Source organism: Neurospora tetrasperma (assembly GCF_000213175.1).
Source record: "Neurospora tetrasperma FGSC 2508 unplaced genomic scaffold NEUTE1scaffold_5, whole genome shotgun sequence".
Classification (NCBI taxonomy): domain Eukaryota; kingdom Fungi; phylum Ascomycota; class Sordariomycetes; order Sordariales; family Sordariaceae; genus Neurospora; species Neurospora tetrasperma.
The window spans coordinates 3875066-3902495 of record NW_009799103.1 but is presented as its reverse complement, the minus strand read 5'-3'; the positions used below and the strand labels follow the sequence as shown (position 1 = coordinate 3902495).

Below are 27430 nucleotides of genomic sequence, written 5' to 3'. Positions count from 1 at the left end.
GAGCTGTTGGTGGGGGTCATAATGTTGTCTAGACCGGACGTGAGTGCTGGCTGTTTTCACCCTTGGGACGCCATTTCTCCGAGACCAAGACTCATTGGATGCAGCAAGAAGCTGGTCTACCTCCGTACCGTATCTGCCTGATCATCATGTGCACTTGCTCATCTTGGAGCTTTAAACTTCGAGACTGTGAAGCCCTAGGAAGCTGTACAACTCCACTCAGATTGCATCCGCGGCCATTCCCTTGTTCTCCAAACGCCTAGAAAGTTGAAGATTGTTTCATCGTCAAAGGAACCCAAAGACACCGGTATTACAGACAATCAGGGCAAATTCCACCAACTCTCATGTACATCCCTCAACTCCACCTTCTCCCCCGGACTCCTCAAATAAGGTGTCATATCCGACTGCGGATCCGCCTCCCTGCTCGTCCACCCATTGCCCAAGTACCACTGAAACCTATTACCTGTCTCCCCAAGATACTCATACTCCCAATCCTCCCACCTGGGATGCTGTCTTACCACCGTCAAGTGCCCCGCTAACCCGGGCCAAATACCATGAATCCTCGCCCCCGGCCTGCCGCCGTTGTACCAAGAGCTGCAGTTATCAGTCAACACCGTAGAAGAGAAGAAGGCATCCGAGTACTCGACAAAGTCATCCGCTGCTTTTCTGGAAGGGACAATGCTCTTGATGCCTTCCCTTCCCACCTTCCGTAGAATCTTTGCCAGCAGCGTAAGCTGTGTCTCGGCGCTATGTGGGACAGTCCCGCTCGGTCCCGTGCCGTGCGGTCCCTGCAGGAAGAACAGGTTCGGAAACCCGGGCGTGGCCACGCCGAGGTAAGTGTAGGGGAAGCCGTGGTGCTTGTCGCTCTTGCCCTTGAGCTCGGGATTCCACGCATCCTGGAGGTTCTTGCCCTTGGCAACGACGGGGAAGGGGATGACCTGCGAGACGTTGGCGCCCGTGGCGCAGAAGATGGCATCCACCTTCCGCTCCTTGCCGTCCTCAGTTTCGATGCCGGTTTCAGTAAAACGGCGGATGCGCGTGCGGATGTACTCCACGTTGGGCTCGGAGATGGCTTCGAGGTAACCGGGACCAGGCGTCAAGCGGCGGCAGTTGGGTGAAAAGTCGGGCACAATGTGCTCGATTAGCTCCGGCTTCTTGGCAAGACGCTTGTGCATGATTTGCGTGAAACGCTCACGCAGTTCAGTGCTGTCTTTGCTACCGCGGAAGAAAGCGTTGAAACGGCGCCAGTATTTGTCTTCCATTTCCTTGCGGAAGTTGAGGTAGGCGTCTGGATCAGACTTGAAGAGAGCAATTTGCTCGTCTGAGTAGGGCTGAGGCCCGGCCTGCCGAACGTCGCCCGCCCAGGAGGCCGCGATCCAGGTCGGGTTGCGGACGTAGTGGTCCAGCCGGGCAACCGAAGGTTGGAGGTTTGAGACGAGCTGGATACCGCTGGCGCCGTTACCAATGACAGCTACAGCCTTGCCAGATGGGTCGAAAGACGGGTCCCAATGTGAGGCATGTCGGAGGACGCCCTTGTAGCCGGCGATACCGGGGTAGCTGGGAAGCTTCCAGGCGTTGAAGCGGCCGATGGCAGTGATAACGCTGTCCGCCTTTTCGGTGCTTGTCACCCCGGTTTGAAGGTTCTTGATGGTTACTTCCCAGACGGACTCGGATTCTTTCCAGTTGAGGCCTTCGACCTTGGTATGGAAGCGTGCATATTGGTATACATTGTGCTTCTTTGCTACGCTTTGCCAGTAGTCCCGAATCTCGGCACCGCCAGCGAACTGATCGCTCCAGTCAAGCTTGGGCTCAAAAGTTGACTGGTAGACGTGGGAGGGGATGTCACATCGGACTCCGGGGTAAACATTTTCGAGCCAAGTACCTCCCTGGTCATGTGTAAGCTGAGAAGCTCAGTGATGGGGAAGGAGAGCTGAGGGTTTACTCACAAAGTCGTGGTTCTTCTCATAGATGGTCAACTTGATGTTGGGGACCTTGGCCGGAAGCAAAACACCCGCAAGAACACCTGAAAGACCACCACCAATAACAGCAACCCGGAGTTCTCGTGGTTGGTCAATGAACCTGTTCACGATACTGATGCGAGATTTTGGGTATCCTGGATGTGGCTCAAACGGGACGAAACTGTACTGAGGTTGAGAGCTGACTGAAGTCTCTGGGGTACCCGGCGCGCTGGGCTCACTGGTAATTTCCTCTTCTGACACTGAAAGTTCACCCAGATTGTCGACCACGGTTACGACCTCGCCGTTCACGTTCGCTTCTGTTGTTGTTCTCGCCATTGTGAATGTGAGTAATGTGGATGTCGAACCTTCTCTTTCTCCGCAAAGAAACGAACAAAGCACAACGACACGGACACAACGATTCAACGAAGTATAAGGTATGTGAGTGTCCTGACTCCACGCGACATTCTAATCCATATCACGACCTTACACCATGCGGCAGCATCACATCATCGACACTGCTTCATCGCCATCACTCCCCCTCTTCTGAGTCTCTTGCCCAAACTGGCGCGTTATCGCCATGCATTGTTTCTGGTAGTACCGTATCCGCGGTGTATCGTTCCATCCCATGCCATTTCTGGAGGTTCCCCCAAAAGCACGTCAAGCCTTCGTAGCATAACACCATGTGCGGGGTCGATGGTCGGCAAAGATGACTTGCTGCCGTGTTCTTGCCAATCTGGGCTTCTGGGTGTGTGAAACCCCCATTGATTGCTCCTCCGATGACCGGTGGTCGTGGTAGTCTCGGGTTGCTGAACCAGGGCTGAAAGGATGCTGATCGCGTCTTGGGCGTGTCTGAGGTGAGATGGAGGTTGGATGACGCCATCTTGGTACCTTGGGGCTGGTGTTAGCGAAGGTGATGGGGACCCACTTGGTCTTATCTTGATTGATGTTGCTGGATAGGTAAGGTGTCATTTGTTAGCAGCTTTCTTTGGATTCGACAAAAGGAAACGAAAGAAAATTGGCTGGACTCAAAGTTGCCCAGTGGTATCCTTTCCATGCGGGGTTGTTTGTACTGCGATAATCATCAGAATGGCGATAACAAAGGCGAGTGTCCACGGTAAGTGTGAGGGAAAGAAAGTCGGAGGGGACGCTTCGGGCAACCCTAACCCGGACCCCCACCCTACTCTTCTCCGGGGGTTGGAACGTCCCGGCCCCGTCAACTACACTGACGACCATTGTTCCTTCAGCCACTCTCAAATGGGCATTGATAACGGTGCTGCTTTACCACTACAGTAGCAGGTGTCCAGTCATGTACGTGATATGTTCCTTCCTCCAAACTGAATACGTGATGATGACTAGCGCTTGCGACATCCCACGCTTCAACCTGCAAATCCCGTACTTTGCTGTTTCTGTTTCTTGGCTTTGGGCGACATGGAGACACTCGAGCGGTAACGAGCAGTTCGGGAATGTGCAAGTCACGAGATCTTACTAGTGTCTTCGGAGGTTCGTCTCTGTAAGGCTAGCGAATGGAAGTACCAGCTCGGCACAATCCACGTGGCTGGCCCTGATCTGAATTGAGGACGACCATGTCTTATACGAAACAGTTCCTTTTATGCCACAATTGCTTGGTCTTTGCACAGTCCAGCTTGTCGTACTGGGCGTACGCCAGTTTCAGGTCGAGGCTGCACACCATCCGTCATGTCAGGGTCCCAGGGTGGTCCGTCCTTCGGTGAATACCCGATGTTATAGTGTTATCGACCTGCGTGGCGGGAACACTTGGCGTCTCGTAGACAGGTAAGTCTTGATGTATGGCTCTGTCGCAAAGGCATGTTTAAAAAGAAGTACCTCCAGCCTTGTTGATGTCCTTGTGCTAACTCGTTCCGCTTTTGAAGGTGATCAAGTCGCTCTTCCCGTCTGTCCTGCCTCGACATCAGAGTTCGGAAAGAGCTTGACCTAGCGCAACCAGACAATGGCGGTCCACCACCAATTCGGCACCGTCAAGCGGAAATGGTATCACATCAAATGGTTCGCTGACAGCGACACTCCTCGCGAGCGGCGCCTCATCATGAAGCTCGACCTGCTCATCGTCCCATACGCCTTCCTTGCCTACTGGATCAAGTACATTGACCAGGCCAATCTCAGTGCGTTCTTCCTGCCTTCCTTCAATCTCTTCTCCAGCCCATGAAGGACAGTCCAGCTAACACCAAGATATTTCCTCTCACAGACAACGCCTACGTGGCCGGCCTCAAAGAAGACCTCGGTTTCCACGGTAACGAGCTCGTCCAGCTGCAAACGCTCTACACCGTCGGCGCCGTCGTCGGCCAAATCCCCTTCATGTTCCTCTTCACCTACTTGCCCATGCACTGGACCATCCCCTTCCTCGACATTGCCTGGGGCTTTTTTACCTTGGCCCAATACCGCGCCAACTCCTTTGGCCAGATGGCCGCCTATCGGTTCTTGATCGGCTGGTTCGAAGCCGCCTTCTACCCTGCTATCCATTACATCTTTGGGAGCTGGTATCGCGGGGATGAGATTAGCAGGAGGGGAGGCGTGTTTTATACCGGGTTGACGCTGGGGACGTTGACTGCGGGATTGATCCAGTCCGGGGTGTCATCGAGGTTGGAGGGTGTAAACGGACTGGCGGGGTGGCGGTGGATGTACATCATTTGCGCGCTCGTCACCATTCCCGTGGGAATTTTGGGGTACTTCATTTTACCTGGCACGCCGGAGAATCCAAACACGTGGCTCTTGAAGGACGAGGACGTGCAGATTGCGAAGGAGAGATTAGCGAGAGTGGGACATTCGGTCGTACATCCAAAGTTCAAACTTGGCACGCTCAAAAGTCTAGCGAACAACTGGAAGTTTTGGGCGTTGCTGATGCTGGACATCTTCTTCTGGAACGGGAGCTTGAACTACTCGGCTGGAGGCTACTTGCTGTGGCTGAAGAGCCTGGGACGGTACAGCCAGTCCAAGGTCAACGAGCTGGGTACCATCAGTCCCGCAATTGGCATCTTTTATGTCTTGTTGATCTGCTTCATCTCGGACTTGGTGGTTGGCCCGGCGTGGGCGATCACGATTGCTCATGTCTGGAACATCATCGGCCTCGTCATTCTGGTCATGTGGAAAGTTCCCGAGTCGGCGCTGTGGTTCGCCTTCATGACGACGTACTCGTCCGTGGCCATGTCGGCGGTGTTATACGGATGGATTAATGCCATTTTGGGGAAGTCATCGGCCGAAAGGTCGTTTGCCATAGTGTTGCTGAACACAGTTGCGCAGAGCACGACCGCCTGGACGCAGCTTTTGACGTTTCCGACTAAGGAGGCACCCCAGTTCAAGAAGGGGTACTCGTTTGTCTTGGCGAATGCCGTTTGCTTGATTATTACGGCTCAGTTCTTGAATGTTGCTCTCAAGAGATCAAAGTGAGTTGTTGCCAATGGACGTTGAGGGCCAGGCTGACAGGTTTTAATAGTAAACCCACGGTTGATACTGAGCAGAACGCGGAAACTGAAATCACTGCGGCTTTAAATTCGGAGAAGAGACAAGAGGAGGTGAATGTGACTTCGGAAAAGTGTGGTTAGAACACATTGGAGAAGCCAGAGCTTTGTGGCAGTAACCCGCAAAGTTGACAGAGAATGATACGGAGACTTCAGCGATTTGGCTGTCGATGGATAAACAGAAGCACGATCGTGAACCTCCTTGGGTTGACCTGTCCAATGACATCAATCTCTGTCCGTAAGACTGTAAGACGAAGCGCGGGATCCGTAGATGGTTCGTCTTGACCAAACCGATGACATGACAAGCGTGGCATCCAGGGGTGGTGATCTGATGCAATACCTCCAGTACCATCTGCATGGCACCATCTAACCCTTGATGACAACATGCACCCCCGCACGGGACTGTGACCGAGGGACCGGTGCCGCGATGTCGACATCCCGCTGTGATCGCGGCAATAAGAGCGTGAGCAAGGGTTGGGCCTGGTATATGAAGGGTCTGAACCCTCCAAAGAGCTGAGCCCTCAACGGACGACAGCTGTTGACATCAAAGTGTCAGCATCATCCTTCAACGCGGTCAAAGTCATCCTCACCTAACTTTAAACTTTCCACACTTTTGTCATCATTGAAACCCACACTCACAGCCGCATCACAACCCCCCAACATGACCAACACACACGAACCCCCTACGGCCACTGGCACCATCCAGATCCCGAAGAAACAAATCCTCCTCAACGCCTTCGACATGTTCACCCCCGGCCATCTCTCACCAGGACAATGGAAGAACCCGTCTGACCGATCCATCACCAAGTTCGAGTCGCTTGACTACTGGATCAACCTGGCCAAACTCTTGGAAAAGGGAGGCATCAACGCGTTGTTCCTGGCGGATACGTATGGCGGGTATGATACGTACGAGGGTAGCTTGGATGAGTGCGTGAGGAGGGGGGCGCAGTGGCCGGTGGGGGATCCTATCATTGTAAGTCGTTTCTTTTACAAACCATATTTGTTGATGGGGAAGTGGAAGTCCATGGAAGGGAAGAAGGGGGTTCAGAGTGGAGGAAGAGTGAAGAATCGTAGACGTAACGAAAAGAAGGAAATAATGGTGAGGAAGATCCGCCAACATCGGATGACAGCCGTCAACAGTCAAAGGACGGGAAGGCACGCATCCAGTCGAGCCCCCAACCTAACCTAAGGCACCAGCACCCTCGCTTCGTCCAGGTCCCTTATAGGATCCCGTCCCAAGTAGATTCCCCAACAACAACCAACGGGTAGTTGGTCGAGCGGCAGCTGGTATTACGCACCCGTAATACCCATATTGATTCCCGCTCCAAACGCCACGGGTTCGAGTCCTTGTGGTGGCAGGTTTCGACACAACTATTGCTCGGGCACACCTGTAGTCTATATGACTGCAACATATCGTCTACCTGGGCTGACGAGGTCGAGCTGTGACCGATGAGGGGATGCCTTCGGGTATCATTGACCAACTACCAATATTTTTTTCATTCTTTTTTTTGTTCATGTTCCTTTTTTGTTTTTTTCGTCGTGGTGCCGCGGCCATATCAAACGTGGATATTGCAACATGGATGTATTTTCCTTCGACAAAAAGACACCGCTAACAGCAGTCCTGAACAGCCCATTTCCGCAATGGCGGCCGTTACGAAAAACCTCGCCTTTGGTATCACGGCTTCCACTTCCTTCGAGCCTGCCTTCTTGCTGGCGAAGCGGTTTTCGACGCTTGATCATTTGACCAAAGGCCGAATTGGTTGGAACATCGTGACGAGTTGGAAGAAGAGCGCGTTCAAGGCTATCGGGCTCGACAACCCCATCGAACATGACCAGCGGTACGAGCAGGCTGACGAGTACTTGAGGGTGTTGTACAAGTACGTTGCCCCTTTTCTCTGTCCTCTTACTCTTTCTCTTCCCCTCGATACTGGATGCCTTTACTGACGCACCTGCCCAACTTTAGACTCTGGAACGCCTCCTGGACCCCCTCCGCCATCCAACTCTCCCCATCCTCTGACATCTACAGTGACCCCTCCCAAGTCCGGCAAATCAACCATTCCGGAAAATACTTCCAACTGTCCACCCCGCACATCGTCCCGCCCTCCCCGCAACGCACCCCCTTCCTCTTCCAAGCTGGCACCTCCTCAGCGGGCTCCGAGTTCGCGACAACTCACGCAGAGGCAGTCTTTGTATCTTCCCATTCTCCCTCGGTCTTGGCACCCAAAGTCCAAAAACTGAGAGAGTTGGCGCGACAAAAAGGTCGCGATCCTGCTAGTTTAAAGGTGTTCGCGACCTTTACTCCCATTGTTGGCCGCACGGAAGAGGAGGCACAGGCCAAGTACGAAGAAGCGCGCAAAAATGCCAGTGTCATTGGTGGATTGGTTCTCTTTGCTGGATGGACGGGTATTGATATTAGTCAGTTTGAGGATCTGGATCAGGAGATTTCGGCGTCGGATTCCAAGGAGAAGAATAAGATCTTGTCGATTCTGGATAACTTCACCACTCCTTCGGAAGAGGTGCCTAAATGGACGCCGCACGTAGTAGCGGAACGAGCAGCAATTGGTGGTCTGGGGCCTGTGGCGGTGGGGACGGCGGAGCAGGTGGCAGATGAGATGGAAAGATGGGTGAGGGAGGCAGATGTTGATGGGTTTAATGTCGCGCATGTGACGACGCCTGGGACGTTTGAAGAGGTGGTGGATTTATTGGTGCCGGAGTTGAAGAGACGGGGGCTGTATCCGGAGCAAGAATCTGAGGGAGCGGAGGCATGGACGGCCAGAGAAAAGGTGTATGGAAGGGGACAGAAGCAGTTGAGAGCGGATCATGTGGGGAGAAAGTATGATTGGGATGTGTATGTGGAGGAGGAGCCTTATAAGGCTGAGGAGGAGGCAAAGGAGGAAAATGCAGAGGCATAAACGTGAAGAACTGGGCGGGATAGTGTATTTGCTGCTTAGCTGAGCCTCTAGCTGAGGGTGTCCTTGACCATGGGAATCAACGCCTCGTTGACATAACTCGGACTCCTCCACGTACTCCAATCATGGGTCAGCAGCCCCCATCCCTCGTCGTAATCCTGCGTGCCAGACCGGATGTAATACGACCCCGCCAGTACCCAGATAAACCAGCCAGCCTTCTGGGCGGGCAAATAGCTTGCCAGACAGCTAGCGTACGTCCCCTTCCACGTACTCGCATCCATCTGGAACCCAAACTCGGTCAACATCACGGGGAATTGGTTCACCGCAGAGCTCGTCAACGCCTCGAATCCATTGTTGTACAAGTTGTTTTGCAGATTGTTGCAGCTGTTGGCACTCGTTTCATAGTTGTGCAGTTCGAGGACGAGTTTGTTGGCGTAGCTGGGAAAGTCGTTGAAGCTGAACTTGCCGGTTCCCGGGGTCAAGGCGGTGCCCCGGACGACAGGCGTCAGGAAAGTATCGAAGGACAGGCCGGACAAGAAGATGAGAAGGTCGGGATTCGAGGAGTGCACGGCTTCGGCGCCCTGCTTCATGTATGTGTACCATGTTTGCCAGTTGTATGTGGATTTGGCTGCCCCAGAGGTAGGCTCGCGCGGTTCATTGCGGAGGCCGATGGACATGAGGGATGTCCATTGTTTGCCCTGGGAATCACGACGGTGTCAATGGGAAGCAGGATGACAGGGAAAAGGGGGGATTCAAGGGAGACATACATGGTTAGCCATATAAGCAAGACCTCTCGTCCAGTTGGCTGCGGAAAAGTACGTGTCTCCCCACCAGCTGTTTCCATCGTCAGTCGAGCAGCACCACATGCCCTTGGAGATATGGTTATCCAAATGGACAAAGATGTGCTGCTTTGCGCACTCGGCCGCTACGGCGTCAAACACCTGCAGCCTGGTAGTACTCGCCGTGAACTGGGGGTTCTTGGCTAAGACCTGGTTGAGCAGCTTGGGGCCATTGGTCGACCCGAGAGCCTGAGTGAAGGCCTTTTGGAGGGTAATATCCTTCGCTCCGTTGGAGTAGATCTCGTCGACCATTTGAATGGCGAAAGTTAGACGGATGGCGTTCATGCCAAGGCTCTTGATCTTGGACACGATGGTCTCAATGGATTGGTACTGCAGACCCTCGGGGATCATGACATCGGCTGCTCCAGGCCAGTTGACGCCGACGTAGGTCAGGTTAGTACCAGAGGCATCGCGGATCCAACGGCCGGAGGTTACAAGGGGGCCGTTGGGCCATGGGGCGCGAGTGTCGAGGGCATCGCCGTGAGGTTGGTTAGTTGGAGCGGCGACAGAGAAGCCGACGAGGCCAGCGACAATGGTGACGAGCCTCATGTTGAGCAGTGGTGATGATACATTGTCAAGTGTACATCGGTCAACATGTCTGGGATTTCTCGGTGTTTATATCTTGTATTGAACCCGGACATGGGCCTATATGTGCGAAAGTAAACCGTGATATATAGATGCCGCATTTTGCCAGTCAGGATTTGGCCAGAATGGTACTCTGGAGATGGGCGGGGAAAGCATGCCGAGAGGGTGAATATTCCACCTATGAGGCCGAGACATGGTCCGTTGAGGTAACATCCAAGTGTAGAATGAAGCAACGATCACATGTTGATATGGTCCAGGAAAAAAAATGTGGTAGAGTGCCCGGCTCAAGGTTGTTGAAGTTCATGGGTGAGAAGACTGTGACGAAGACTCGGCTCCGCGATCCCCGCATTCACTCACACGTATTTAGCTTCGGGGACTTGACGTTTGCGGGTTCGTTTGTCTGGTCTGTTGTCTGGTTTCCATCCAATGTTGTAATGGAAATACTCGATACTGACGCGGTCTTTCTTTTGTCTCTTCACAATCAGTGGGGAGTCGATGCTTTGCTCGATGGAGGCGATGGTCATGTTTGAAGATCCATGTTGGATGTGGAGGAAAATTTTCGGCAGCAATTGGATTGGGCATATCACACAGGCAGCTGCGGTCGTCGACTTCGTCGTCAGGTTGAAGATGTGATGGGGTGTTGGAGGCGATGAAGAGAGCCGAGGTGTGACGAATTGTGCGGGCAGGCAACGAATTGTCGGGCAAAGACCATTACAGCATGCCAAGCCCCCGTTTGTGGATGCTCAAGGGAGGCAGCCACTGCTCAGCCACAGGAATGACATCAACTTCCACGTCAGATGCCACCCCACCAGTTCTCCCGTCGTCTGATAAGGTGTGAGACTACAGAGGGGCTTGAGGGGAGCTGTGCACTAACAATTATCACCAACAAACGCCGGCCAGCGGATTATGGCCATGGACCTTGATGGACAGCAACAGAATCCATCCATCACGAGAACAACAGAAGCATACGTAGGTAGATCTCTACAAAGCACGAGAGCTTACGAATTCGGGGAATTCGATCTTGAAGGAGAAATCAAACAGGAAATTCAATCTGTAATTTGTTTGTTTGTTGAACCATTCCGCATCCCGTCCTAGTGGAAAACAGTCTAAGCCCCCTTCTGTATTCCCGACCCCGCAACAACTGACAGCATCAATCCACCCGACTGATCTTCTTATAACAACAACAACAACAACAACACCATCTCTCCTCCATTGACCTCAACCATATTCACGGTTCCCTTGATCTACACTTGGACCTACAGCGACACACATAAACCATGAGCGGCAACGACGAAAAACGAAAGCTGGAAGCCCAGTACTTCCCTCCTCCCCCTCCCGGCCCTCCTCCCGGCCAAGCTCCCTCTTCCTCTACCTCTACAGCCCAGGGCCAACAACCTCGCCATTCCGACGAGGTGCCCATTCCCGACTACAACCCATCGCATCCCCAATATGCGCCTCCACCAAATGCTACCAAGGAAGACATCTACGGCGCTACCCCGACCGACGAACACCCGCCCCCGTTCCCTCCCAGGCCTACCTCGTCTGGCAAGGCTGGAGACGAAAAGGTCAAGCTCTCATGGGGCCAGAAGCTCGCAGGATGGGGAACCAAGGCCGCCGCTCCCATCAACGCCCTAGCCAACAAGATGGGCTCTGAGGCTTTCTTGCCAGGCCCCATGGATAAGGAGGTTGAGAAGGCCGCCCGTATCCTGAGGAGCTTCTGCAGTATGTCAACCTTCCCGCCGCTTCTATGGTAGTCATCAACCGCTAACCATGTCATTTCACTTCCAGAGGACGGCATCTACAGCGACGCAGCTCCCACCACTGCCCCTCCCCAAACCACCTTCCCCGTCGCCAACAAGGTTGAGCCTACCGCCGCCGAAACCGCCTCCAAGCCTCCCGTCGAAACACAGCCCGTTGATGCTGCCACCGCCAAGAAAAAGTCGCGTGTTCTCCTCACCATTCCTTCCAAGGTCATTGCCAAGGCCCAAGGCTTGGCCATCTTCACCACCGTTCGCGCCGGCTTCCAAGTCACGGGCGCCAGCGGCTCCGGCGTCCTAATCGCCCGCCTCCCCGACGGCAGCTGGTCCCCTCCGTCCGGCATCCACGTCCACAGCATCGGCGCCGGTTTCGTCGTCGGTCTGGACATCTACGACTGCGTGGTTGTCATCAACTCCAAGGAGGCCCTCGAGGCTTTCACCCGCACCCGTCTCAGTCTGGGTAGCGACCTGGCTGTTACCGCCGGGCCATGGGGCGCCGGTGGTGCTTTGGACTGGGGCGTGCCACAGGGGCAGAAGACGGATAAGGGCAAGGGCAAGGATGGTAAGCCTTCGTCGCGGCCAACAACGGCCGATGGCAAGCCCATCCTTTCCTCGGATAACACCCAGTTCACCAGCCCGCCTGTTGATCCCGACTTCGACCCGGATCACCCAGAGGAGGCCGGCAAGCAAGTCAACAAGAACCGCAAGCCCAGCCCATTCGTCGAGGCCGTCAAGAAGCCCGTCTACAGCTACGTCAAGTCGCGCGGCTTTTACGCCGGCGTGCAAGTCGATGGAACCGTCGTCACCGAACGCAAGGATGCCAACGCCGCCTTCTACGGCAGGCCATTCACTGTTCAGCAGATCCTCAAGGGCGAAGTTTCCGCTCCTCCCGTCGTCAACGGTCTTCGTGAGGTTCTAAAGGGTGCCGAGGGGTGGAGGGGTCAGCAGCAGGGTGCGGGACAGCAGCAACAGCAGCAGACGGTACACATGCCTCAGGGACATATCCCGCAGCATCATGTCCAGCCTGTCCCTGCTCAGCAGCCGTACCCCAGTCAGGGACAGCAGCCCTACCAACCTCAGCTTCTGTCTGAGCCGTCTCCCGAGGGCTACTACGCTCCTGGCAAGCCTCCCAGTGGCCCAGCTGGTGGTCCCGCCCCAGCGCCCGCGGGAACAGGAGGCTACCTCTACAACCCCCAGCTCCTCTCCGAGCAGCCACATCAAGGCCAGGGATATTCCGGCGGTGCCCACGGTCACTTCTCCCCGCTGAACCAGCAGCCAACAGACGCTTACCGTGCCCCTCCTCCTCCTGCCTCTACATACACAGGAGGTAGCCCGGCCGAGGTTAGCGGGATGACCTCCGGTGTCCGCGGTCTTGACCTTAACTCGGCTGGCCCATCCACGGAAACCGCCGGAGTGGCACCGCCCGCTCCTGGGCCGCAAGCATCAGATGCCGCACGCGCAAAGGCCGCCGAGGCCGCTGCCGAGGCCGCCCACGCTCATGGTTCCGAGCCGCCCCCGCCTTCGTATGAGGAGTTTGGGTCGTCTTCGTCAACTGCCCCTGTCGTGCCTGGGTACCCTGGGCATCCGGCTCATACTCCTCAGACAGATGGAGTGACGGAGGAATTGCCGCCTGCGTATGTCGAAGATGGAGTGTACAGGCCTGAGGTGGGGGATCATAAGCGTCAGCAGTAGAGCAATCATTGGCTGGTCAGTGTGCGCTATGGCCGCAGTACTATGAAACTTTCTCCTCTGGGTTGCTTTGGTCTTTCTGGACCTTCCTTTTTGCGTTTTATACGAGTTACCCCTGTACCTTGAGTTAGTCCTTATATGTAATGGATGGGGCTATTCTGCATTTACTGCCTGTCTTTAGCTAGCTTGCTTTTTTCGCCGTCAATTAAAGTTTCGATACCCTTCACTTCGTACTAGCCCACGTTCTTGTCTATCATGCCATCAGTTTTGCGATAATATCTTATATGAAGTCCCATTTTCCGCTAAGTCAGGTTGATCTAACAATTCAGACTTCCTCTAAATCAGTAATCCATTTGTTCCCTTCCAAATTCAATCGATCAACGAGCTGTGATTAAAGATCACTGCGCGATCATATCGCAAGGTGCAAGAGTTCTCGAAAAGTGAAGCTGTTTACTCGCAGGCGTGAGATTTGACTTCTTCTTGCTTGATGAAGTTTCATTACTGCAAAAGACGGATGGAAGGGAGGTAACGTTAGGCACTGACACCGTCCTACTCCCTAGAGTCTTCGAAGACGGTAACAGTGGCTGTGAGGAGCTTCTTTGTTGCTGCAAAAGGATCAAGCCACAGATCTTTCCCCCCTTCAAAATCTAAATGCGATAAGCGGACAACAAAGCGGAAGGCCGAAAAGGCTCTAGGAAGATCGACTTCCCTCAAAGAAGGTTCATATACAAGACAAAGAACCCAATGCACCAGGTACTGACATTGAACTGACAAGAATTTCCACCTGGACAACAGACGACACATCTTCCTGACTCTTTCCCATTTGCTTCATACCTACCTACCTCTATCCAAACCTTCACTTCCTCGAGACCAGACGTGTGCCCTACCTTCACTTTATCCTCTTTTATAACACCTTGTTCCTCGGGCATTGTCCTATATACCAACATGCTACAACTTACCTCTACGGTACCTGATAAGTAAACCACCACTTGACAACATATCATCATCATCAACATCCCATACAGCCAAAAGTCATGGCCAGATCCGACTTTCCCGACTTTTCCTCTCTCTCCTCCTCTGGTGTCCCGCCGCTGCGACCTCCACCACCACCACCACCAACTCCAAGCCCAACAAGACGACGACGTCACCGAAAAAATGGGAAAGGCAAACTCCTTTCAGCTGATGAACGGTTAAGGACGGGTTATGGTCCACCAAAGCCAACGACTACATGTACTACAACCCACGCGCTCAACGCCGCTCTTACGTGTAGTCCAAGTCCAAGTCCAAGTCCAAAGGCGACCACCACCACTGCGAGCTCAACCACCACTTTGCCTGCGGAAGCAAAAGCGCCCCTGGTCCATACCTCTAGTACCTCTAACCAAGCAGCGACGACCCGAATTCAAATTCGCCAAGATGACATGGAGAACAAGTTTGATCGGACAGGTCTCTTCAAAGCTACTTCTAGGGCGCAGAAATCGCTACATCTAGTCCATGTCGTGGATGACGACGAAGTTGCATCAGATCCCCCTCGGTCTACAAACGTGAAACCCACGCTCAACGTATTCGCTGTGAAAATAAAGAAGGCAGCGCCAACCAACAAAGCAAGCAATTTGAAGTCTGCTGCTGCTGCTGCAAACAAACAAAGACCTACTAAAGCACCTGCGATAAAAGATCCGTCCTATCGCCCCTTGAAAGGAACAAACGAATGGTCATCCGAGTCCACCGATGAAGATTTGGACGTGGGCTTTGTCCCGGGTGATCTCCCTGTCTTTCGACAAGTCAAGGGGCAGCAGAAACATGAACAATTCTCTCCCGTTAGTGGTATCACTAGAGGTACCTCTAGTGTGTCGCCAGCACGACCAACACAACAACCAACACGACCACCGCCGCCGCCACCGATTCCAAATCGACTCAAGCGCAAGCGCATAGATGATCCGACTTATCGGCCTTCTAAGAACAGCGAGGGATCTACTTCCGATGACAATGATGCTGAGGAAGATGACGAATCTGACGAAGGCATCAAAGCGTTGAAAAGGGTGGTCAAGGATAGTACTGCAAAGGTCAAGAAGGTCAGGTGCAAGGTGGCTGAGAGACAACAGGAGAACATGAATGTTTCGGAGGAAGAAAAGGGGAGCCAATTGGTGCTGAAAGAAATCGTCGATGATGATGATGAAAAGCGAAACCCGTTCATGAAGAAGAAGAAGAACCGAAAGTCCGTTTTGGATCCGTCTTATAAGCCACCCAAAGACGAAGAAGATGACAGTGAGGAATACAGTGACGAGTATACCTCTACTGATGGCTGGAACAGACAACGAAGAAAAAGGGTTCGCGTGCCAGAGGGTGGCGACGGTCCGGAGGAAAAATATAATGACTACAATGGCAACGTCAGCCTCAACGATAATCCCACGAACGACGTGGTTCCTACTACGAAGCAAATCCTTCCTTGCCAAGCACGTCCCTGTCTGCCTCCCAAGTTCGGCAGGCGGAAGGTGAACCGTCTTTCCAAGCCTCCCCGCATCTACGATCCCTCCTACAAGCCGGGGACCACCTCGTCGGACGATGATAGCAACGGCATCGATTCGAGTTGGAGCTCCACGGGAGAGGGCAAAGACAGGAAGAAGAAAAAACGAAAAAGATTATACCAGCCAAAGAATGCACCCGAGAAGAAAAACCAGACGGTCAGCAACCTGCAGCAAGAGGTCATAAGATTGATGCTAGAAGAAACAAAACCAAAACCCGCCTACGCAATGCCCATGACCAAAAAGCGAAAACGCCCTCGTCTCATCAGACGAAACACCAGCGACCAATCCTTTTGCCCGTCGGACACTCCTAGTGACCAGTACAGCGATGAATGGTACAGTTCTGAGTACTCCTCTGAGCTGGACGTCAAGAACAAGAAGAGAAAGAGGGGGACGAAAAAGAAAGACCAGTGGAATGTGAACCGAGTTGCCTCCGGATTGGGACCTGTGACTGGGAAGGTCTTGGACTTGGATTGTGGAAGGCCAATTGAAGCAAGCGAAGAGGAAACGAGAGATAGTGTGAAACCAGAAAAGCACGAATCAACAAGCAGGGAGAACATGGCAACAAGAAGAATTGGGACCATCGACGCCATTGATGGCACATACGAGCCATCTAGGGACTCTCCGTCATCCGAGTCTGAGTTTGCAGCTATGCCAGACTTGGATCGCTCCGCCTTCAGCATAGAGATTAGCAACGACAACGAAAAGCCTGAGCCGATATTCGAGCCGGAGAAAGAAGTTATTCTACCACCCATGGATATAAAAAGGGAAACACCGCAGCTCCACACCGGGAACGAACCTCTTTCCAATATCAGAACTGCTTTCTACCCCCTTTGTCATGGTCGTTACTCACCTTGGCCGCCAGCGCGCGGCACGGTATACTGCCAGCCTTGCTTCCGGGAGCAAGTGATAGTTCGGGGCTTACTGATTCGGCGGGGGATAAGCGAGACTTTGAGGTTGCTGAAAGTGTTGTTGGGTGGCGGGTCTGACTTCGGGAATGAACTGGATGAAGCTCTTGAGAAGATTCTGGGTGGTGTTGTTGTAACCGAGCAAACGAGTATGACACGTGTAGAAGACCACGACCAAAGCCAGGATTATGAGGACGAAAGAGAAGAAAGGGTTCAACGGGGACAAAACACTCGCACCAAGCCCATGCCCTCAGCACAGTCATCCCTTGCCGAACTGCCCGAAGATGTCCGGACCCTCTTGGTGCTGAGGCGCCTTTCGGATGTTGTCAACAGCGGGAGCATGTCAACCTCGTCCGCAGCGCGCCCCTCCGGCTCCGATGTTTCCCTTAAAACGCCCGCTTCTTTGCACTTCCCGTCTGACGCCAACGCCGTCTCTCCGGACCATTGCTACCAACAGCAAGACCCGACCGGTCCGAGCCGCTACTCATCTCCGTTCGCTCCATGTCCTCCATTAACCCTGCGTGGCGGGACTCCCAACTGCGCCGCCACCAGTACCGGCATCAATGCGTCTTACTTCTCCCTCAAACCGCCTTCAACAAAAACTATTATTTCCCTTCCGGCTAAAAACCCACTGGACAACGCCATAAACATCCTACACGACGCCCTGGGCATCTCTACCTGGCAAGCTCGTCGATTATGGGATCAGTATGAAGGCTCGGGTATATGGGACCTAGCGCAGGTGGATTCGCTTGTCAAAAAATCCCATGCGGAATTCGTAAACGAGCATCAGGCCGCGAAGGAGCTCCCATGGGCCGAGGGAAAAGAATCGAGTTTAGAGAGGGGAATGGGGAAGGATGAAAATGATCAGGGTGCTATGTTGGGGTTGGAGGGTCTGGCTCGATTGGAAGAGGAAATCATGACCGCCTTGGCAGAAAAGGGGAGCCGAGAAGAGGAAAGCCAGGGTCGAAAACGACAGAGTGATGGTGGTGGGATTAGTATTATAACTGGAGCGACACGCAGCATCATCGTTGGGGCTGTGACGAGGAGGAAGCAATCTCATGATGATGATGTTGATGATGACTGCAGGTTGGATTGGGGCCATGCTCCAAATCCAAACCAGAAATGCAAACTGACCAAACCCATCGACTTATTCAACCCCACGAGGCAGAAGGCACAGCCAGTTCCACCACAGCGACCAAGAGAGCAGCTGAGGGTGATTCCTTGCCATTCCTGCTCTAGGTTCAATACTGTCAACCATAGCAGTTGCGCTACCGTAAGACGCAACGACTACATTGCGATGGGCGATAGACCATGGGTAAAAACACTGCAATGGACTCTCGACATCAACGAGTCAGAAGCGGCCAAGATGACGCTCAATGGCTTGTTGGACTTAATCAGCCGGAGTGGAAAAGCAGCCCACGTGAAGAGCGCCGGGTGGGAGTTCGTGGTGTACCGCCCTGGCGACCATAATGATGCGGAGATTCGGATTGTTTTCCTGGATGTTGAGCCTGGGTTGGATCTTCACTTGTAGGTGCAATGGAGATCCCAATGACATGTGCAGGTATGGCACAAGGGGTAGATCGTAGGCCTCTTGGATCAATACATACTTTGTAGTCTGTTGTGGCATAATCGAATCGAACTGGCCAGCTCAAAACGAGCACTTGCTCACTGGTGTGGATTGATGGTGAGGGTACATACGCCTGAAGACACTTTAGAACACGTCCAAATCGCGGCATGGACGTGAAAAGCTCCCATCAGCCAGACTCAACCATGCAGGCGCCCGAAACATACATGGCTTCCGTCGTTTGACAAGCGCTGGACGCCGACGGGAGCAGACATGAAGATCCAGATCCGAAACAGTCGTTATCAGTGGCTTGGCAGCACAATGGTGTTGGATATGCCGCTATCCCGGAAACTGGCGAGTTTGGGTGTGATTCGGAGATGAGGCTGTGACTTGTAGGTAGTCTGTCGACCACCACACGACGAGAACGTGAGAGGTGGCGATTATTGTATCGCACGCGACAGGTGGTATACGGTTCGTTGGATGTGATGTTCTTGAAAGAAACTACAGGATACTACAGTTGATTGTACACTAGAACACGCGTCAGCTGCGCTGGGATTTGGGCATGATTGATGAAAAGGGGTTGTTGGTCGTCCTCTTGTACTACCCTCCAGCGCCTTATTCGTGATGAATGTTTAATTCTCCGCTTGAGTGAAACGGAGTCTGGGGACCGGAGGCGACGTCCTCTGGAACGCCTTGTAACTAACGGAGGGCAATCATAACCATTCGAAACAGAAGGTCCTCCACTGTGCGGTATTATTGACCAGTGATATGCGGGTCGATCAGGGGCTTCCTTGGCCTGGGTAGGATTCCCGAATCAGGGAATTGCAATGCAGTATTCCAATGATAGCACGACGAAGAGTTGACCTTAACGATCTCCGCTGAGAAGATGGTGTAGCCAGTGTATGTGGGTGGTAGTGTACCGATTGCTAGCAATGCTCATGGTCGTCAAACTGTACTGTAACGAGACACAAAGAAACAACCTGAAGGTGGGTGACCTGGGAAGCGTGTGACGGTAAGCGGATAGGCCGATTGATTGATGACTTGATGAAAAGGGTGCGCGGGCCTGGACTCCTTCGGTGCGACTTTTGGGGTCTTGGACGGATGCGTTGGTAAAAAGACGGAAATTGGATGGCCGTTGGGCGACCAGGGCCGTCGTCGTTTGTTCGGGGAAACGGGGGGGACATTGGGAGGGGAGCCGCGGGAAGGTAAGGTAATCAGGACAGGGAATGAAAGCTTGATGTTCTTGGCGATGTTAGCACATTCTGGCAACAAACACCCATTGAGTGTAGTGTAGATCCTATATCGCGTCAATGTCGAGTCGCCGAGATAGTGTAGTTGGAAAAGCAAGGCGACGACGACAAGGCGAATCGTCAGACAAAAAGTGCCGGGCTCGTGTGATCAGCAGCAGCCAATGCCTCAACAAGGGGAGGATATGGCTTCGTGGAGGGATTGGATTGTCGACGGAGAGCGAAGTTGGAGGTTGGAAGTTGGCAGCGTGATCCAGGCCAAATCAAGTGATCATCCGTTGGATTTGCGCAATAAAATCAGGATTGGGGAGAGAATGGAAACTGAAAGATGTGCGGTTGACAGTTCGTGTCCAGCGGAACGGTGGGAGATACGAGGGAACGTCGGACGCTGTGCGGCACAGCTGTCACTGCAGTCAGTGCAGGTGATGGCGCGTCCCCTCTGCTGCCTGCATTGAATGTGCAGTGGCTTCAGCTGGACGAAGAGCTGAGATTCCATTCAAAGTCTCGCTGTGATTGAAGACAATAACTTCACGAGTTCTTCTACTTTGCGAATGATGTCGTGCCCCAAATCTCTCCCAAAAGGCAAACGAGGCAGCAAATAAACAATGGCTCGGCACTGGCACCCGGACATTTCTTCCGTGGGAGGGAACAAAATATTTAAAAAAAAAAAAAAAAAAAAAAAAAAAAAAAAAAAAAAAAAAAAAAAAAAAAAAAACCACGCCATGTCGATCTGCACAGGCTGTACAGTAGAGGTAAGAACGTAGGTACTGTTGCGTAAATTCCGTCGTTCTGTCTCGAGATGGCAGATGGAGAGGGACGCGCCATCCGTCGGCACTGCACTGCAGCGGCGTACGCGGCAGTGGGGGTTCAGTGACAAGGGCCGGGGTTCTTCACAGAGAAGCGGTGGCGCAGGGGCACGGTGGGCTCAGAGTCGGGCTCCACCCTCTTTCACCATTCGGGCCAATTAGAGCGCTGATGAGGCTCCGTTCACGAACGTCACTGCGTTCCACGTCCGTCGAGTCGAGTGGTCGTCCCCGATCACCGTTCTTTCTCCTGCAGTGTCGGTGGTCCCTATCTCCATCCTTATCACAACATGGAATTCCAACTTGTCGATCCAATCCGGCGGTTGGTCACCAAAATTCCAACACGCTGAGAGAATACCTCTCGGTGCAGTGAATTGTGTCTGAAAGTGAACATTGGTAAATACCCCTGAAGTGAGTGGTAACATGTCTGGGTACTTGGTCACCTTTATTGATACCTCGATGCTCGACACGAATGGAGAGAACGTGAAGAATTCGGGCGACTAGATTGGCCAAAAGTGCGACTCGAGTGGAGCCTCTGATCCAGGACTTGGACAACATAACGCAAACCAGTGCTGCGTTGCTCGCTTCACAGCTTCTGTGTTCATGTCTACCTATCTTCCTGTCCCATGCAAGATCGGATTACTATCTTGTAGTATCTGCAGTGTCTGCTGTGTAGCATGTATACACTTATTGAACACTTTAGACGATCCAAACTATGTACGAGTTCAAGGAGATTCCTTGGGGTTGTGTTTTGACAGGGAACACAAGCCAGGCACGGTCAGATGAACAGACGCAGGCGAACCGTGGGATCCAGTTCACTTCAAGTTGTTCCGTCACTTTACCAGATCGAGCCGACAGCCAAACAAACACACGGCTGCTTTGGGTTCTGGATTTGGCTCAAAATTTGAAACCCGAAGCGGTCACTGCAGATGCAGAGATATACCTATGTATGTAGGTCCCAAAAGCAAAAAAAAGACAAGACAGCCGCTCAAACATCACATTATGTACATACATCTGCAGCGGTGCACAACGAATGCCGTGCTGCTTATCAGATCATGCCAGGCATTGACTCGGGAAATCGCACCGTGACATTTTCATTTCGATTCGAATCATCGTCAACAACAAACCCCCAATGCCCGCCCAGCCCTACACCTAGTACATACTTCCACTTACTAGTGTTTTCATTCCCCTGAAGCCTGCAGTGGTGCTGTGAACAAAACTAAAAGAAAGGAAAACAAATCCATAATGGCACGGACCGCCCGACAGAATCGATGGCAGCCAAGATTAATCAAGCTCACTGCACTGCACTGCAGGTTCATTCCTGCCCTGGCAGTCCCCACTCCCCACTGCACGACCGCATCCACCCGACCCAGGTACGTCCCCACTCCTTCCTTCCATTTCCACCACCACCTCCGGCTCTTCCCCATGGCTCCCCCACCAGTCCCCCTCGACAATCTCATGTTTGATCTTTTGCGGAATGGTGCAAATCTAAACTGTTTCGGGAAATATCCCAGACAGAATGGGCATGGATGGACATTTCTGTGACACAAGGGAAAGGGTTTCCTCTTCAGTTCTCATCTTCTTCCGACGACTTTTCCAGTTTACTCCCTTTTTTTTTTGGGTCTGTCAGTCCCCAGTCCTCCACCACTTACACACTTACACTCGCTTGCCCCAACTTTTACTACTCTCTCCGTCCTCCTTTTTCCCTTCCTTCCTTCTTTCCTTCTCTGTCCTTCGTTTTCCTTCCGTCTCGTGCTTCAGTCCCCTCCTCCATCGTGCAACTCCGGTTCCTCTGCCACCAACGGAGCAGAAGCAGCACGCCGGATTCGTGCCACGGGGAAACAAGCAACCCGTCACCCGTACTCGATACAGGCCATTACTCTCGTTTCAGGGCCACCACCGAGATATACCGACGTGACCGCCCGCCGCCATCGCTCGCCACCAGAGCTAGACAGTCTCGGGCCAAATCCCATTTCCCTCGCTATTCCTCCTCGAGACGAGACGAGACGAGACACGACTTAGGGAACCCTCTCTGTTCACCTAGTTCGTTGCGTCTTCCGCAACACGCGGTCGATATCACCATATCATCCACATACACAAGACACACATGTCCAAAATGGGGGCAACAATAATACCAGCACCCCACCGGTGCTTCAATATGCGGAACCCTCTCGCCAAGGCCCTCGTCCTTTTCATCTCAGTATCCCTTTTCGGCACTCTACTCCTACAGCAGAGCGGAGACATCGACGTCCGCGCAGCGTTCCTTAAGACGGCCAGTACTGCCAAGGACGCCGTATCCTCCTCTCAACGACCACTCGGTAGCAACCACCCACAATCAGGATGGGGAGGAGACAGTGTCCATACTCCGGTCGAGGTGACTGGAGACCACCAGCCAGATCATCCCAACGAGCTGGCCAACATCACCGCCAACGGGAACATGCACTGTGACTACGACATGGACCGCTTGAGGGAATGGAAGAAGAAATACAAGCTTCAAGACCGCTTCGAGTACACACGCCGCTACATCCAAGTCTCGCGCCAGCCCATCGCCCGCAAGTCTCTCACCAAGCTCGACCAGGACTTCCTTTCTGATCACGTCAAGGTTGTCGACGTCAACAAGCACTACCAGCCCGAGGCCTGCCCGGCTCCTCTCGTCGTGCCCGTCTCCCGCTCACCCTACCCCTCGACCGCCAACGCCTCCGACTTCATGTTTGGCGTCTCCACCACCTACAAGCGCTTCATCGACCCCAAGACCAACCCAACCAACGAGTGGAAGTACTGGCTTACCGACAACAACGGCTCATCCAACGGCGGCAAACTCTTGCTGATGCTCATGGGTGCCTCTGACTCGGAAATGGCCGACGTGCGCGAGCAGCTCACTTCGGTCGGCATCGATGTCGACGTCTACCGCTCTTCGCCCTCTGACGAAATGGCCGTCCGCTATCTGACTCTAGTCCCCACGCTGTACAACCACCCCCTCCGTTCCCAAAAGAAATGGCTTGTGACGTGCGACGACGACACCTTCTTCCCCTCGTTGCACGCTCTGATCGCCCAGTTCGAAACCTACGACCACACCAAGCCCAAGTACATTGGCACCTTCTCCGAAGACTCTAACAACGTCATGCGCCACGGAGAGCAAGCCTTTGGCGGCGCCGGCGTTTTCCTCTCGGTCCCACTTGCTGCCCTCGTCACTGAGAACTTTGCGCAGTGCAAGAGTCCGGAGAAGATCAAGGAAGCCAACACGGGCTGGGGACCCCAGGGTGATGTTTTGCTGAGGAAGTGCATCTACGAACACTCGCCCGTCCGCCTCACTCTTTTGGACTCGCTCTGGCAGCTGGACATGCTCGGTGATCCGTCTGGGTTCTACGAGTCCGGCATTCAACCCCTTTCTCTGCACCACTACCGCGGCGGAGGCTGGCATTCTGCTCTGCCCTTCCACTACACCAAGGTCTCCCACCTGTGTGGAGAGGAGTGCATGATGCAGCGCTTCATGACGGCCGACGACTTCGTCATTAGCAACGGGTTCTCGGTGGCGTATTACCCTGAGGGCACCGACGATTTGGATTTCGACCAGCTGGAGGGCACTTTCCGCTCCGCGCCGGATTATAAGGGCTGGAACTTGGATTTCAAGTGGGGACCGCAGCGCGCGGGGTTGGCCAAGACGGGGAGGAAGTTGAGCTGGGATTTGCAAGAGGCCAAGATTATCTGGGAGGATGACGAGCAGAAGGCTGCAGAGGGGGGAAACAAGAGAGACCAGAGTGATGAAGGGCAGAATGGATCTGCCCAGCAAGAGAAGAAGAAGAAGGGAGAGAGGAGAAAGGTCAAGGAAGTCAGACAGATTTATGTCAGGAAGCATGATGATTGGAGGTGGAAGCTGGCGGATGGCGCGACGCCAATGAGCCGGTTCGACGGCGTGGTGGAGCTTGTTTGGTTGCCTGATACGAAGGAGTAAGCATGTCGTAAGGATATCAAGAGGTGGCGGAAAAGTCGATTAACAATAGTATACCTTCTAATGATGATGATGCACAGGGATCGATAGAGATGGGAGATGGGTTTTGCACTGGGATCAGGATAGATCATTCCACAGGCAGAGGAAGGTACCTCTATTTAAACTTACCTGTTAAGATTCAATGTTTTATTACTTTTATTTGGACACAAGTTTCCATCTTTTATAACCAAAAGTTTCCGTCTTTTATAACCACAAGTTACTGTCTAGACGTATTGTCGGATTTGGGATCTATTCCGAAAGTCGGCTTTTTTTACTTTGTGCCCTCTTTTAACTTGTGCATGTCGTGTGACGGGATTCTTGGGTAGGCAAGGTCTTCTAACAGAAGCACACCCAGAACGCGACCAAATCTGTTAGTACAGTAACAATTCCGCCCAACCCCAATGCCTGGACCGACCCGAGCCAACCAGTGCAGACAGTGACGGGAATCCGACCTGACGACTCACCACCAGCTTGATACACCGACACCCAACAATGAGTACCTCTATACATGGCCGCTATCATGGTTACGCCAACGAACAGACATCATCGGATACGACGATTAGTTAAACTGCTGTGCCGGCTGATATCTCGCATGTTCATCGACGGTAGGTAAGGTAGAACTCGAGTTGGGGTTGTCCGTCCGTCCGTGCCGTCCGCGCCTCCGATCCACAACATGAACTGAATCCTCGGGACCGGAACTAGGTATTTCGGTAGGTATGTATGTATGCAGTGAGATGTCAGTACGGTGTACCAGAAAGCATAATCCTGTAAGGTAGGTAGGTAGGTATGATCGCCTCACTACCTCTAGGTAGGGAATGAGGGATGATGAGGTGAGAGGGGAGAGACTTATTGAACAGGGTATATTCCTCGACGAACTAGTTAGGTACGAACCGCAACCCTTCATCCTCGCCATCCAATGGATGATCCATGGTTGCTCTCCCATCACATACTGCGGCATCTGAAAGGACGGCCAGGCACGAACAACCTCAAGATTCCATCACCTACGACCATCCTACAGCAACTGCCTACCTCTAGGTACCTCTACTGGGCAAAACTCTCTCGTCCGCTTTCTTTCCCAGATCACACTAGCCTGTGAAATGGCCCCAGGTTAGTCGTCGGGTTGGTGACGGCCGGCAAATACCCTGGCGTTGTATCAATGTCTTTTCTTGCTCTTGGGAAGGTGAGGAGAAGGTCAGGGACATTGGGTCTTTCCTCCCGTCCTATCTCAGTTATTTGATCACCACAAGGTCAAGAAGCGAAACAAGAATGGACGAGGTTCCATCAGATTCAGTTGTATTTGTGCGAGCAAGTGCGTGTATGTCGAGTTCACGCACTCGCCTTCCATCTGCCGAGGCCAAAGCCACAGAAGACCTGACCTCCAGTTACAACTGAACATTTTTAGGTACCTATTCCCTCGATGTTCTCAACTGAAACCGGCACCGACAATCACCTGCCCCTGTTTATCGAGTCCTCCGACATACCTAAGAAAACCGTCTCCTTGTTGCCAACATCGATGTTACGACCAGCGCAACAATGTATTCCCTTGGTCCGCCGCACTAGGTAGGTAGTTGGGCAGTCCAACATGTCGACAGGTCGTTTGCAGCCAGGCACTTCCTTCGGCATCGCTTCGATCCCAAGCTCGAGACTCCGTCCCGCCCTCAATTTGAAGTGTATGAGGTCGGCCCACTGCAGTCCCAGCAGCAGGGTAGCTACTTCCCCTGCTCCTGCTCCTTCTGCTCCTCCTCCTACTCATGCCTCTGCCGATCCTCCTCTCCCCCTTTGTAATTGTAGCCGTCCGATGGCTTCCAGTCCTCAATTTGCTTAAGGTCCTTAGCTCGCCGATCAGTGCAGCGCGTGGAGTCAAAGCAGTCTTCTTGTCCGCAGTCCTTAAACCTCCGCCTTTCCACAGGGCACATCCAGCCCGCAACAGATACCTTGGTCTCGTCTCGCGCCAGGGTGACTTCCTTTACAATACACCTGTTGAAAGTGCTCCGTTAGCTGTTGTTCTTGTTGATGGGTATCAGGGGACTGGGACCAGCTGGGACTGGGACTAGGGAAGGTGAGGGAGGAGGAGGAAGTTGTGCATTGGGGGATGGGAGTCTTGGGAGGGTGAGAACTGGGAGTTTGAGATGCAATGGAGATTGCGACCTACATTTTGACGGTTGTATCGATGAGTGAGGTGAAGCTGAGTGTTGGTGTTGGGCTGGTGTGAGCTACTATGCTGGGCTTGTAGAGAGGACGGAAAGTTGTCGCTTTTGGCTTGGAATATTCTTTTGGAAGTTTGTGACACGACTGGAGTGTTCTGATTTTGTTTGGTTCTGATCGGATGATGAACACCTCGTCGGGAGGTCGATGATGGGCTCTTTATACATTTTCGACTGTTTTCAGATCATATGCTCCTGACCAGCGTCACGACCAGCCTCAAAGAAGCACGAGATATCGATCGGGTGGGCAGTTGGATGTTGGATCACAAGAATTCTGGGTTGGTTGTCGTCCTTGAGGAGAAGCCGCGCATGGTATGGTCATAGATGATCGAGCACAAAGATGTGTAAAAGAGTGGTAATATCGCCATCTTTACAACCAGACCTACAAACCGAAGCCGGTAGCGGTAAGGAGACTACGATTGAGCGGTATGATGTGGTGACTCGTTTATGATCATTGAGAGATGTTGGTCACCATGGCGGCGGGTGATGTTTTTCCACTTCTTCGGCACGTTCAGCATCCTCTATATTGATTTGGTGCCAACATCCCGTCTCTGACATAGCGGGAGACACATCAATTTCAAATTGGGCGTCTTGTAAATCCCAACATCCCACACGTGTAAATTACAGGCAAGGACTTGTAACGAGCCGCAGGAAGGGTGTTGAATGGCCTGGCGAATGCTTTGGCTGAATAAACCTTCCCGTCAACGATATCTTGAAGAACTGCTGTAGTCCTTTGTCGGCTTATACCTCCACATCAGTTGCGCTGACCAAACCAAGAACCGCTGCACCCCTCCAGTCCATTCAAGTCTCCCAGCCGTGTCCGACCCCCAAGATTTCTTGCTTCAAATAAGCCTCCATTAACTTGAACACCTAGACTAGATATCCTCTTTATTCAACTCGGCACCTCCATCATCCCCAGGGCAACCTTGTCTCTGTACCTCTGTCTATCAGCTCGATAGTCATCCGCCCCCC

General features: G+C 53.0%; 9 protein-coding genes across 9 annotated transcripts; 6 read left to right on the top strand and 3 right to left on the bottom strand.

Moving 5' to 3' along the window:
* Positions 1-317: 317 nt before the first annotated feature.
* Positions 318-2291, bottom strand: NEUTE1DRAFT_112460 (uncharacterized protein; the record flags this gene model as incomplete). The annotated part of the gene is made up of 2 exons (XM_009855462.1): positions 318-1883; positions 1944-2291. The coding sequence occupies 2 exons, from the start codon at positions 2289-2291 to the stop codon at positions 318-320; spliced, it is 1914 nt and encodes a 637-aa protein (XP_009853764.1).
* A 193-nt stretch (positions 2292-2484) lies between these two features.
* Positions 2485-2835, bottom strand: NEUTE1DRAFT_140222 (uncharacterized protein; the record flags this gene model as incomplete). The annotated part of the gene is made up of 1 exon (XM_009855461.1): positions 2485-2835. The coding sequence occupies one exon, from the start codon at positions 2833-2835 to the stop codon at positions 2485-2487; it is 351 nt and encodes a 116-aa protein (XP_009853763.1).
* Positions 2836-2978: 143 nt separating this feature from the next.
* Positions 2979-3544, top strand: NEUTE1DRAFT_117988 (uncharacterized protein; the record flags this gene model as incomplete). The annotated part of the gene is made up of 2 exons (XM_009855460.1): positions 2979-3069; positions 3200-3544. The coding sequence occupies 2 exons, from the start codon at positions 3042-3044 to the stop codon at positions 3442-3444; spliced, it is 273 nt and encodes a 90-aa protein (XP_009853762.1).
* A 377-nt stretch (positions 3545-3921) lies between these two features.
* NEUTE1DRAFT_148370 (uncharacterized protein) lies at positions 3922-5375 on the top strand (the record flags this gene model as incomplete). The annotated part of the gene is made up of 2 exons (XM_009855459.1): positions 3922-4093; positions 4177-5375. The coding sequence occupies 2 exons, from the start codon at positions 3922-3924 to the stop codon at positions 5373-5375; spliced, it is 1371 nt and encodes a 456-aa protein (XP_009853761.1).
* A 783-nt stretch (positions 5376-6158) lies between these two features.
* NEUTE1DRAFT_22539 (uncharacterized protein) lies at positions 6159-8310 on the top strand (the record flags this gene model as incomplete). The annotated part of the gene is made up of 3 exons (XM_009854401.1): positions 6159-6419; positions 7076-7323; positions 7410-8310. Coding segments are annotated over 3 exons (1410 nt in total), but the record flags the coding sequence as incomplete, so codon positions are not given.
* NEUTE1DRAFT_148368 (uncharacterized protein) lies at positions 8238-9789 on the bottom strand (the record flags this gene model as incomplete). Its single annotated transcript, XM_009855458.1, has 2 exons — positions 8238-9053; positions 9123-9789. The coding sequence occupies 2 exons, from the start codon at positions 9741-9743 to the stop codon at positions 8406-8408; spliced, it is 1269 nt and encodes a 422-aa protein (XP_009853760.1).
* Positions 9790-11056: 1267 nt separating this feature from the next.
* NEUTE1DRAFT_124281 (uncharacterized protein) lies at positions 11057-13451 on the top strand (the record flags this gene model as incomplete). The annotated part of the gene is made up of 2 exons (XM_009855457.1): positions 11057-11501; positions 11568-13451. The coding sequence occupies 2 exons, from the start codon at positions 11057-11059 to the stop codon at positions 13226-13228; spliced, it is 2106 nt and encodes a 701-aa protein (XP_009853759.1).
* Positions 13452-14170: 719 nt separating this feature from the next.
* NEUTE1DRAFT_103381 (uncharacterized protein) lies at positions 14171-18183 on the top strand (the record flags this gene model as incomplete). Its single annotated transcript, XM_009855456.1, has 2 exons — positions 14171-14202; positions 14421-18183. The coding sequence occupies 2 exons, from the start codon at positions 14171-14173 to the stop codon at positions 18181-18183; spliced, it is 3795 nt and encodes a 1264-aa protein (XP_009853758.1).
* Positions 18184-22312: 4129 nt separating this feature from the next.
* NEUTE1DRAFT_117987 (uncharacterized protein) lies at positions 22313-24438 on the top strand (the record flags this gene model as incomplete). The annotated part of the gene is made up of 2 exons (XM_009855455.1): positions 22313-24214; positions 24296-24438. 2 exons carry the CDS (start codon positions 22374-22376, stop codon positions 24303-24305), a joined length of 1851 nt encoding a protein of 616 aa, XP_009853757.1.
* Positions 24439-27430: the final 2992 nt, after the last annotated feature.